Source organism: Ruditapes philippinarum, unplaced genomic scaffold (genome assembly GCF_026571515.1).
Source record: "Ruditapes philippinarum isolate M1 unplaced genomic scaffold, ASM2657151v2 ctg782_1_1_1_1, whole genome shotgun sequence".
Taxonomy (NCBI): domain Eukaryota; kingdom Metazoa; phylum Mollusca; class Bivalvia; order Venerida; family Veneridae; genus Ruditapes; species Ruditapes philippinarum.
In genome coordinates, this window is record NW_026859085.1 from 326462 (window position 1) to 340410 (window position 13949).

At 34.1% G+C, this 13949-nt stretch overlaps 1 protein-coding gene across 1 annotated transcript; it reads left to right on the forward strand.

The window, feature by feature from the left end:
• The first annotated feature begins 1038 nt into the window (after positions 1–1038).
• Positions 1039–9912, forward strand: LOC132755146 (zinc finger protein OZF-like). Its single transcript, XM_060745950.1, has 2 exons — positions 1039–1196; positions 7887–9912. Exon 2 carries the CDS (start codon positions 7998–8000, stop codon positions 9297–9299), a length of 1302 nt encoding a protein of 433 aa, XP_060601933.1. The 5' UTR covers positions 1039–1196; positions 7887–7997; the 3' UTR covers positions 9300–9912.
• Positions 9913–13949: the final 4037 nt, after the last annotated feature.

The following is a 13949-nucleotide window of genomic DNA, read 5'->3' on the forward strand; positions in this document are numbered from 1 at the left end:
TTTTAGAGAATGGTTGATACATATTACCTGCAGAAAGAAGCGTTGAATGTGAAATTATTTATCATAAAAGGAGCAAAATGCAAACAAAGTAAACAATATTTAATTAATCACGATAACTGTACCAATTGACAAAAAAAATATGTTTCAGGTACTTTGCCATAGAGTGTTGTTTTGGAAACTATTACAGGACACCAAAAATGAAAAAGTTTTGAGAAATGTAATTAAAGCATTTCTTGTGTATAATTAATGGGCCTTTAAAATATCTAGGCTTATTTCTTCTCAAATTATTGTCAAAGAATAACAGAATACGTGACGTATGGATGGACAGACGTTTAAAAATATGAGCGGACGGAGAGACCATCCCATATCATAAAATGCTACCTCCTTTTATAGTCAGAGGGTAAAACGTTGTCCAACCGGCTAAATATGTTAGCCAAAGCTATATTTTGAAATAACAATGGTAAAATGAATACTATAGTTATATTACTTGCCAAGGTGATCAGTTTAAAGAAGCCATTACACAGTGCACAAACGTACGAAAGACCGGTGGGGACATTTCATTTTCATAAATTCACGGTTTCAACTTAACTATTTTAACTTCACGATTTCAACTTCACGAATTCACGATTTCAGCTTAATGAATTCACGATTTCAACTTAATTCATGAATTCACGATTTCAACTTCATGAATTCACGATTTCAAATTCACGAATTCACGATTTCAACTTCATAATATGTCCATTGTTATGTTTATTCACGGATTTACATTTGTATATTAATATAAATCCGTGGTTTATTGAAGGCCTTGTTGAAAATAAGATTTTGCATTATATATGTGTTGTCTCTAATGCTTTGATATATTGTCTTAATAATAAAGTTACCTTCGTTAAATAAAGAGTTTATTATTATTATTATTATTATTATTATTATTATTATTATTATCATAGTAGAAAATAAGAGTCCAAACGTGTACGAAAATTTTCAGTACGAAGGCTATTGATACTTCAATTTATAGTTATGTCCCTTGTTACTAAATACCCCATTTGTATCATATTAATCTGAAACTAAAATGTAACTTTCTTTCTGTCCCACCGTCAAGACAGCCTTTGGAAATCATGTTAATTGGCAATTTCTTTACTTAAGATAAATATTTTTTCATGAAAAAAAATATAGTCGACTTGTATTTGTTTTAAAAGGTAAATATTTTCAATTTTATTTTCTCATATCTTGTTTTTAAAAATTTTAACAATTTTATATTTCACCTGAGACAAAGATAACATTATCTATGTCTCTGATTTCACCCGTTAAAGAAATCTTAAAGGTCAAAATTAAATGTAAATTCTTGGACGTCATCGGTTTCCATAAATAGAGGATATTGAATGAGTGTAAATTCAATACTGAATTTATTGCACAAGTTGAATAAAATTATATTATGCGAGCCTCTATCGAGCATAATAATTATATTATATTATTCAACGAGTTAAATAAATTCAGTATTGAACTTACACCATTAAGGGGGCAGGGGACATATTCGAATGATGGCCCCGTCAAATTTTTTAATAACTCAGACATGGTGTTTTGAAGGTACTGATAACTTCTGATATTTCTCTGTCATTGTAATTCTTTCTTGTTTGTGTGTAGGAAATGAGGTTTTTTGGGGGGGTTTTACTCGAAACTAAGCATTTTGGTGGCTTTGTATGTATTTCTGTCTCTCCGAATGGAGGTGAAAAAGTTTAAAATCAAGCTTTGACAGTTGGCGCCAAACAAGTAGGAAATTTCAGATAAATTTTGTGAAAAATCTAAACGTATGACAGACACTTTATTTGTCATTTCTGAAAATGCCATAGCTTACACTGCGTGTTACTGATATTTTCAAAGGAATCGGGCGGATTCTGGAGTATGCTGCACCTTCATGAAGATTGCCTATATTGGTATATTTTAGGTGTGATTTTGGCTGGGTGGGGGTAAATATAAATTGCTGTAGTCATTTTTTGAAGGAGCAATGCATGCAAACTATTATTTTCTTCAATGTATGTCATATATCATTGAATAATGCTGTGCAACTGGTTATCTGCCTGTGAAACAGATTTTGAAATATTTGGAATTGTGTTTCTGGTCACACTGAAATACAAAATTTTTCATTTTTAGGTCCCCTGCCCCCATACACCCATAAACACTTTCAATATGATCTACGTAAATAACCGAGGTATATCGAGTGAAAAAATACGAGTTGCTTCCCTTATCTTCGAGTAAAATCGATATCGCTTATGCTAAAACAATACAAAATAAGCTGTTTTTAAACTGCTAGTTTGTTGTGATTAAATGTCCGATTTTAAAATGTATTACACCAATAGAAAGCTTAGGATCTTAGCTTCGTCACAGTATAAAATTCAACACATCTTTGGACTTCAAAGTATTTTAATTAACTGTTAAACCTACCATATGTCAGACAATTTTACATACGATTTATACAGTGAGGTACGCAATCCGTTATCTTAACTCGAAATTCTGCTGATATGAATAGCCTGTCGTCTGCTAGTTCTGAAAGTGTTTATCGGTGTATTTAATATTCTAATTATCACATACCCAAAATAAAGACCGTTTAAAGTGATAAAGAGTCATTTTTCATTGACCCCCCTATAGTATAACGTTAACAATTACCGCATATTTACACTATGTTTGTATAACGCTAGAGTTAGTGTACCCGGTTCCACACAGGACCCTGTCCCGCACACTTTCCCATTTTTCATTTTTTCTTGAAAATTCAAATGAATTTATTAAGTTTTCATTTGTGTTTCACTGACCTGGCATGTTTTCAACAGCATATGACATAATCTGGGACGTTGCTGTGTAGGTCACACATAAAAACAACTTATTCAGCAATTAAACCATGCTAATTATCCCCCGCTGATGGAATAGGGAGGGGGATATTGTTTTGGCATTGTCCTTCTGTCCATCCATCCGTCCGAATTTTGTTCCGGATTAGTTCTCTGCAACTACTGGCTGGAATTCAACAAAACTTTATGGGAATCATCAATATCAAGAGGAGAATGATGCGCATATCGTCAACTTGTTCCGGTCAGACCATTAAACTCTAGAGTTATGGCCCTTGATTAGTTATAATGGATTATACATACAGAACAATATTCATTTCCCCGCTTCTTCTCTGCAACTACCGAGAGGAGATGCGCATATTGTCAGCTTGTTCCGGTCAGATACTTTAACTCAAGAGTTATGGCCCTTGATTAGTTTTATATGCAGTATGCACATAGAACAATATTTGTTTCCGTGCTACTTCTCTGCAACTACTAGCTGGAATTCAATGAAACTTAATGGAAACCTTTAATACCAAGAGGAGATGCGCATATCATGGCCTTGTTATGGTCAGGCACTTTAACTTAGGGTTATGGCCCTTGATTAGTTGTGCAGTATGCATAAGCAGCATATAGAACAATATTCGTTTCCGTGCTACTTCTCTGTAACTACTGGCTGGAATTCAACGAAACTTTATGGGAATCATCAATATTAAGAGGAGATGCGCATATCGTCGGCTTGTTCCGGTCCGACCCTTTAACTCAGAGTTATGGCCCTTGATTAGTTATGTAGTATGCATATAGAGTAAAAATCGTTTCCGGAGTAGTTCTCTGCAACTACTGGCTGGAATTCAACAAAATTTTATGGGAATCATCAATATCAAGAGGAGATGCGCATATCGTTGGCTTGTTCAGGTCAGACACTTTAACTCAGAGTTATGGCCCTTGATTAGTTATGTAGTATGCATATAGAGTAAAAATCGTTTCCGCACTACTTCTCTGCAACTACTGGCTGGAATTCAACGAAACTTTATTGGAATCATCAATACCAAGAGGAGATGCGCATATCGTCGGCTTGTTCTGGTCAGACACTTTAACTTAGAGTTATGGCCCTTGATTAGTTATGCAGTATGCATATGGAGTAAAAATCGTTTCCGCAATACTTCTCTGCAACTACTGGCTGGAATTCAACGAAACTTTATGGGAACCTTTAATACCAAGAGGAGATGCGCATATCGTTGGCTTGTTCAGGTCAGACTCTTTAACTCGGAGTTATGGCCCTTGATTAGTTATGCAATATGCATAAAGAGTAAAAATCGTTTCCAGAGTAGTTCTCTGCACTTACTGGCTGGAATTCAACGAAACTTTATGGGAATCATCAATATCAAGAGGAAATGCCCATATCGTTGGCTTGTTCCGGTCAGACCCTTTAACTCAGAGGCTAATGGGATACTAAGAGGAGATGTGCATATAGTCGCCTTGTTCCAGTCAGATACTTATAACTCAGATTTATTGCCCTTGATTAGTTATGTAGTATGCATACATCTCATTGGCATTTCCAGATTTTACTATTTAACACAAAGTTATGGCTCTGTTATTGCCCTGAATATTTATCAAGTTCAAAGAATATTACTGTGTATGCCATGATTGATATATAAATAAAGCGTTATGTCTTCAGTTGTTGTGTTAATAATAACCAGTACTCGGCTGGGGATATAAATTCAACGAATTTGCTTGTTGTATTAGTAATAAGCAGTACTCGGTGGGGGATATAAATTCAACGAATTTGCTTGTTGTATTAGTAATAAGCAGTACTCGGTGGGGGATATAAATTCAACGAATTTGCTTGTTGTATTATTAATAAGCAGTACTCGGTGGGGGATATAAATTCAACGAATTTGCTTGTTTCTATTTTAATGATAAGATTATTATAAAATATATATTTGAAAAGAAATATATGTTTTTGTAATGGCAAATTTGCTGTTAGTTCACATGAATTAACTTCTCCCAACTACCAAACATCAAGTCATTTCACCTTGATTCTTTTGTGAAAATAATACCAAGCTCTTAATTGGACAAATCATAACTAAATAGATGAAAAAACTCTCAATAATAATTTTTTATGTATGTGTTTACTACCTACATGTTGTAAAAATGTATGTTTCCATTGCTGTTACATGTTTCCTGTGTGCTTCTATGTGTTATGAAGCAATAATTTCACCCCATGTTTTATATTACATAACATTACATTAGTTGTTTTAATTATGTATATTTCATATTTCATTTTGCAATTTTATATTTCATATATTTGTACACCTATGATATTTTGACTTATTTATTTCAACTGTGTTTTTGTAATGCTGAGATTTCAAACTTTGGAAGTATACTTTTTGATAAAGATCATTTCCTCCAATTAACCCTTAAGTCATTAATCTATTTTGAAAAGAACTCTTTTTGATTTGACACATAAGCTGACACTTGTAGTAAAAATATAAATCTTATTTTCCTGTCTCTTTTATTGATTGTTAATGATAATTTCCTTATCAACCTTAGGCAAGAATAAAAAAAGGTAATTATAGTCAAAGTCACACTATCATTTCAGCTTATCTCTGTTTAAGTGTTATAATTATTTTATTTCTTTTGTTAGATCTTATGTGATAAAAATCTCATCCCTTCAGGACCAAATATTGGCAGGACCAACCTGTATATAAGAAAAGACACAAACTATGCAGTCATATTCGAACTTTGACTGCATAAATAAAACTTATTTAAATTGTGATTTTATTATTTTCAATTAACCATTGTCTTAATTATACAGGTATATGTCTTTTATATTTACTACTATTATTTTTGTATCAAGTTTTATTGGTTTCTCAGCATAATGTTTGTAAATACTGTTTTCTGTAATATTGTTGTAAATGTTTAATTTAGCTATGAAAATGTTATTTAACTGTAATTTTAATAAGTATTTTTATAACTTTGAAAGTTATGTAAATAGCTAAAAACTGATAATTAGGAATTTAAAAAGCTCATTGATTTTATCCTTTGGTTCTTCTCACATGCAAGTGAATGCTCAAAATAACTCTAATTCCCCAAAACATTATTTATTTTCATATTTAAGCTAATTCCCCAAAAACAATTTAGAGATTTCATATTATGTTTTAAATGTTTCTTTAATATTTGTTGTATTTGTATTAAGGGCATGTTAATACTTTTATATAAATGCTACAATAAGGTACTACTTATAATATTGGTACATGAAATGCATCTGTAATTGTATTATAATTATGTTCTTAAATACATGTACATGTATATGTATATATTCCAACTTTGACTGTATAAATAAAAATTATTTAAATTGTGATTTTATTATTTTCAATTAACCATTGTCTTAATTATACAGTGAGACACAGGGAACGAAAATATATATTCACCACCATTAATAAACAACAAAAAGAGACAGACCCACAAGGCGTAATATATGCTTGGAAATAAATGTTTGTATACTGTAGTAAGAACATATGCATTAAATTTATTTGAAGTCCTGAAAATTTGCAAAAAAATATATCTTATCTGGACTTAGAGATGTTAAATAATTTATAAAACATGTTTAAGATGTAAAATAACCTTTCAGTATAAAAATGGCCTTGTGTGCGGAACCGAGTCCACTATTTATTATATTTGGCCCATTCCTGTTGCTTAAAATCAAGTGCGCCTACTTAAGATAGACAGGTTTTGGTCATCAGTTTTTATGGGCAAAGGGTGTAATTATTTTCAAAATAAAATAAGAATTTTCAACCATAAGATAATTTTCTTATTTTTCCTTAAAAAAGTGTACGACACCGGGTACACTGACTAATGACATCACGTCAAAATATATGCACGGCTGTGCAATACCATTTTTAATGAGTCGCAAAATCGGCACGGGTATGTGATAAATGTATCAACTATCATAGAAAATAATTAAACAGAATTTCCCATACTGACTCAAAGTTTATTTTAGATGATTCAGTTTGCCTTTGATGTAAAATTATGTAAAACAAATGCGTCAATACGTTACGATTCTGAAATCAATTTGATTTCGGTAAATCAACTTTTCATTACTGAAATCAACTCATGAAATTACAATTTTAGTCATATTTTTGGTTATTTATGATAAAAGAGAAAATATTTCAGGTGTTAAACATTATTTTCTCATAAAAACCTGTTTTAACTATTGCTGGATATGACTTTACTACCTGTTTTTTACGCATGATTTATTCACATACACTTGGGGTGTTGAGCTCAAAACGCCTTTAAAATCCAAACAAATGTATATTTGTCAATCCTAGCACATGTACTGATCATATGTATAAAATAAAACTTAATATAAGCCTATTTGAAAAAATATCATATTTCAACGTCTATAATAATGCATCAGAGACGTTGATATATGAAATTTTGTCAAAGTGGCTTATTTTTCCCTTTCGTGCCTGAAATAATGCACAGAAGGGCACCAGAGGTATTCCTCCACCAGTAAAGCTGGAACGTCTCCATATGACTTATACTGTGTCGATGTGACGTAAAACCCAAAACAAACAAACAAAAATCTCAATTTTCCTATGATCAGAGAGCTAAATGTCTCAACTTTTTTGGCTCGACTTTTTTAAAAAAAAGTAAAGGTATTGTAATAATCCTGGCGGTGTTGCCGTCTTCAAACTTGTACCTTGATCATAACTTTTTAAGTTCTTGCTGTATTGTCTTCATACTTGGCCGCAACAACCCTTAGTGTGACAAGACAGACCTATAGGAAAACTTTTTTCCTTAAGATAATTAGATTTGTTTTATCTGTTCATTTGTTTGCTTTTAGAAAAAGTAAAAAAGTCAAGCGTTGCCCCCACTTGGCTGTGGCTCTTGTTATTTTTTGCATTAAAAGAATTAGTAAAAAGAAAGAAAAAAATCAATGATGAAATTTAAAATTGTTAAGGGCATGAGAGACTTTTTATGAGACTTATATACATGTATGCAATCATTTGAGCATATTAATTTTATACATAAGACATTCATGTGTAACACTTTATTTTTTATTTACAGGGTTTTATTGATGACTAGAATGATTTGATCTAGAGAGAAACTTGAAAAGCCATCATGTTTATAAGGATTGAGTGAGTGTTTGCAATTAATCAGATACAAATATGTACAAATATGGAAAAACAATGTACAATTCACAGAAGAGAAAATTGTAAATGCAACGTTTGTGAAAATACACTTGCTATGAAAAATTCTCTTTCTAACCATATGGAAATACAAACAGATGGGAAGAATTATAAATGCAATGTGTGTCTGAAAGGCTTTACTAGGAGAAAAAATCTTAATATACATATGAAAATTCATACTGGTGAGAATTGTAAATGCAATGTGTGTCTTAAAAGCTTTACTAGGAGAAAAAATCTTTATACACATATGAAAATTCACTCTGGTGAGAAGAATTATAAATGTGATATATGTCAAAATGCATTTACACATAAAGGTACACTGAATGCACATATGACAATTCACACTGGTGAGAAGGAATATGATTGTGATATATGTGGTAAAGCTTTTCGATTAAAAACTAACCTTCGTGCACATATGTCAATTCATACTGGTGAAAGGAAATATACGTGCCAAATATGTAATAAAGCATTTACTCATAAGAAATTACTTTCAGTACATATGAAAGTTCACACTGGAGAGAAAAACCATACTTGTGGTATATGTTTAAAAGCATTTAGGCAAAAAAGTAATCTTTCTGCGCATATGACAGTTCACACTACTGAGGAGAAATATGCATGTCATATATGTGACAGAACTTTTCATAGCAAAGACTATCTTTCCAGACATAAAGAAATTCACACTGAAAGGAGAAAATATAAGTGTAATATATGTGATAAAGCATATCTTAATCTTTCTAAGCATATGACAGTTCACACTGGTGAGAAGAAATATAAATGTTATACGTGTGATAAAGCATTTCCTGGGAAGAGGTATCTTCCTGTACATATGAAAGTTCATTTTCCTGATTTGAATGTCCATGCTGTTGAAAAGACCTTTACATGTAGTGTTTGTAATAAAGCATTTTCTGAGAAAAGATACCTTTCTAAACATACAAAAATTCACACAGGTGAGAAGTATGTATGTAATATATGTAATAAAGCATATTCGGATAAATATTTCCTAAAAACACATATGACAATTCACACAGGTGAGGAGAAATATAAATGTGATGTATGCAATAAGGCATTTACATATAAAAATAGTCTTTCTCTTCACATGAGAGTTCACACTGGAGAGAAGAAATATACATGTACTATATGTGAAAAGGCATTTACCCAGAAAAGTAATCTTTCTAAACATATGAAAATTCATGCTGGAGAGAAGAAATATCAATGTGAAATATGTGATAAAGCATTTATTCAGAAAACTAATCTTTCTATACATATGAAAGTTCATACTGGTCAGACATAAACTGGTTGAAACTTGAGAGAAGAAATATATATCTAATGCTATGTAGTAAGTGATAAAGAATTTACAAAAAAGTAAAATCTCTGATGACTCTACATATGAAAATTCATGATGGAGAGAAGAAATATATAAATGAAACATAATAATTTGATGAAGTATTTTTTCTAAGAATTTTTTTTGTGTACATATACTTTACTGAGAAGAAATATATATATAAAATATAAGATAAAGCATTTACTCAGAGATATACTCCCCTTCTGTACATATGTGGGTTCATACTGGTTAGAAGAAATATCAAGACGGCCTCCATGGTTGAGGGGTTAGAGACTCGATGACCTTTAATCCAGTTACCTCTCTGGCGTGGGTTTCATCCCCGGGAGATGCTTTGATAGTTTAGCGCGGAGGAAGGTAGTCTAGTACTGGTGTAACTATAGGAAACTACCCGCCTATATATCTGAAATACTGTTGGGAAAAGGCGTTAAATGAAACAAACAAGAAGAAACATCAATGTAAAATACAATGTATAATATTATAAATATTAAAGAATAATGTCGTAGCAGCCGTATGCGCCAATCATTTCTTAAAATTTGATTTAGAATAAAATATGGTTCGTTTACTTACTGTCCTATTCGTTTTGACAATAGCGTTGCACATGTTCGACATTACTTTTACGTTAATTGCACATTCCTGCCTTACTGGATATGCACGGTGATAGTGCAAGATACAGAAAGATGCCCCAATACCACAAGTTTCTCCTGTTTCTTGAACGTGCCAAGTGTTTTAGCACTCTTACACGGGACCTCGATTTAAAGTCTCATCCGAAAGACGGATTAGTAATTTTATAGTTGGCCAGCCCGGGAATCGAACCCCCAATGTCGAAAGTCTTGCCCTCTAACCAAATGAGCTATGTGGGCTGGCAAAAACTACCAGATGTATTGTGTGTGTGAGCGCGCGCGTGCGCGCGTGTGTGTGTGGGTCTGTTTACCCTCGCCACCAAAAAAGAGACCATATGGGCGAGCATACTACCAGATGTATGTATGTACTTAATTCTTAATGAGGGTCCATCCGCCCGCAAGGGCACAAAGCAGCTGTCGCTGTCGAGTACGGACCCCGGACATGTCACCAGTGGCAGTCATGCCCGTAAAGAGTTAATTTTGAAGCACAAAGTGATGATAATTTACCTCCATGCATTTTCCACGGAGTATTAGCCAAAGATATGAATTTTGAGCCAAAACTTAAGTAGGTCACTGTACGGCGGTTTCATGAGAACCTAAATGTACAGTAACCTTCTGACAATATGAAAGGGTAATCCTCAAAAGGGCTGTTGGTGTCAGCAAAAGGCCTGCCATTAGTCAGGACACCGGCAGCTGGTCCGCAGCACAAGTTCCGATCTTTTTTCGTCGTCCCCAGTCTTCAAATCTTCTGCCGATGCCCTGTGCCTTCTCAGCGACGTGCACGCTCCGAGGGGAAGTGAGAAGGGTGCTACCAGATGTAATGATGATGATGAAGTTAAAGCTTAATGAGGGTCCATCCGCCCTTTCGGGCACAAAATGCAGTTTGCGCTGTCGAGTACGGACCCCGGACATGTCACCAGTCATGTCCTTAAAGAGTTAATTTTGAAGCACAAAGTGGTGATAATTTACCTCCATGCAATTTCCACGGAATATTAGCCAAAGATATGAATTTTGAGCCAAAAGTAGGTCACTGCACGGCGGTCAATGAGAACCTAAATGTACAGTAACCTGTGACAATATGAAAGGGTAGCCCTGAAAAGGGCTGTTTGCGCCAGCAAAAGGCCTGCCGTTCAAGCCGTTTAACCGTGCTAGGGGCTAACGCACCCTAGCACACCGTCCTCGTCGACCCAAGCGCCTACTTTGTAGGGCCACTCTCCTCAGCATTAGTCAGGAGACCGGCAGCTGGTCCGCAGCACAAGTTTCGATCTTTCTTCGTCGTCCCAAGTCTTCAAATCTTCTGCCGATGCCCTGTGCCTTCTCAGCGACGTGCACGCTCCCTGGGAAGTGAGATGTTTTTTTTTAATGCGTTTATTTAAGGTCGCCGCCGGAAAGCCCATATGGGCGACCGTTCACTCAAGTCGGGCCATCCTAGAGCGTCCCGCCGAGATTTTTTCGTCGATTTTTTCCAGCTTTATTGGTGGAGGAAGACCCCAGGTGCCCCTCCGGGCATTATTTCAGGCACGAGCGGGCACCTGGGTAGAACCACCGACCTTCCGTAAGCCAGCTGGATGGCTTCCTCACATGAAAGATTTCGACCCGAGTGAGGATCGAACCTACAGCGGTGAGGGACCTGTGATCTCAAGTCAGCGACCTTAACCACTCGGCCACGGAGGCCCATCTACCAGATGTATTCAGTGTTGTTAGTATTTAAAGACTATAGCTCCGCCTACTTAATTATATATATGCACACTCTGAGAACTCTCGGTGACCCCGTTGGGATTTCCCTATCCTCTATCAAACCCAATGATAGATTCTATTAATCCCATCTTTCTCCCATGACACATGTCGTACGTATCTTCAGACGGCCCTGTTACTGGAGATATATATGGTATGCTCATAACACATGTACTGATATAACAATTAGTAAATAAACATCAGATCCCCTATATTTAGGTATACGCTCGCCCATATGGTCTCTTTCGGATGGCGAGGGTAAACAAACCCCAAATACACACACAAAATGACTGCTAAAACCAGAGACATAGATAACAGAGATAAGCAGCTCCTATATACGCCATTGCAATATCACTCATGCCTATCAAATAGTGAAAAATTAGGTATTTTGTAGCAAACAAAACTTTATGGATGTATATTTGATCCTATAATACTATATACCATTTGAAAGGTAAATCTTTTATCTATTGCTGCATGTTAAAATATTGGTAACTTTCCATGCCTTTTACTTAGAAAAACATGGCAAAACATACCCACTGAGCCAGTTTTTTGTCATATGAATAGTTTTTGTAACAAAAATTATTAAGTAGTTCTCTTTAAAAATTGATGTAACATTTATTTAATTGGGAACTGTAAATATTTTTACCTGCAGCCATAGAAAAATGCATAAGCTTTCAGAAAATGTATTATTTTAATGATTTTGATATCTGGTTAATAAGTTTTACTTGCTACAAGTTTTAAGTTTAGCAGGCACGCGTGTTATATACGTCTCTGCTATAACAATCTTGTTTTTTACGAATTTGGCATTCCATTGTACGTATAACTGATAAAATTAGTCTCCTTCACACATAAATAAACACAGACCACATTGAATAGCGGTAACTACGTTCCTGACATTGCTTTAAAAAGAATCTTTTCGGTAAAAAATACGATGATAATATATAATCAATTGTCCTGTTATAAGAGACAGTACTCTTTTTAAACGTCTCGGCCATTTAACTTTTTTTAATTTAAATATGCTGTTCATTAACTCATTAATACACATCTTTGTAATTTAACTATAGGTATGAGCTAGAGTAATCACAACTTATTCCTATCATAAGTTACGTACTCGTGTATACGAACTTGTGATAGGTATACAGTTTTCGATGCTTGATGTGCTAGGAAAGACCAGAAAAAATTACAACACTGACGTGAAGAGTAAGGAAACCTAAACGACTGTCAAATTTCATATTTCATGATAGATACCCTGAAGAAACAACTTTATTGAATTAACTAAAACAATGTTCCAAATGAATAAATTTAAGTTCTATGGACAGATATATACTCTCAGACCCAGGACTTTCAGCGGATACGGCAACAGTTGAAGTTACAACAATGGCTGCAAAACCAACAAATTGGCAAATTTGTCAGAATTAAAGTGATGAACCTAATCATCTTGAACTGTATATGGATGTGTCGGGTGTAGTATTGCAGGCATTCTGAGTCAAGACAAAAGTAATCACATATCCTAATAGAACAACGATAACAAAACTTGAGGCATTGAGTTTTGTTTTTGGCATATAACATTTAAAGAATTTGCTCGGTGGTTACTTTTTTGTTGGGTTTAACGTCCCACTAATACAGTACAATTCGACTTTCCAGCTTTATTGGTGGAGGAATACATAAAGTGGGGACAGATCAAAGTCATAAGAAGGCATTAAAAAATAACCATCCAAAATGCAAACAGAGATTGCTATTGGGCTAGCTCCAGGGGTCACATCACTTGTTAAGGCGTTAAATTGGAAACACGTGTATATTTTCTTGTGAGAACCTCAAGGCGCAAACCTCAGATTCATGTATTTAGAATTTATATTGGCAGACCACTGCAAATATCTGAAATATCATGCAACTGGGATCCAAATCTAATATAAATACTTACATCTGCATTAAAGAGCTATGTCCTTTATAGCATTGGGTCTCAGATGAGCGATCTAGGCCTTTATGGTCATCTTGTATAATAATTATAAAGCACCAAATGAATGGACAAATGATTATTAATCGTCATCTATTTTTAGACTATTCAACGATGTCTTATCATATAAGGCAATTAAAAGCAAATTATATATTTCCTACCAAAATATATATACATTTCATTGATTATACTTATATAGTAACTAAATTATTTTAATTAAGAGATAGTTAACATCGCTTTTCGTAATTCCTTACCTGAATATTTTACTAGTATTGAAAATAAGATAAAATC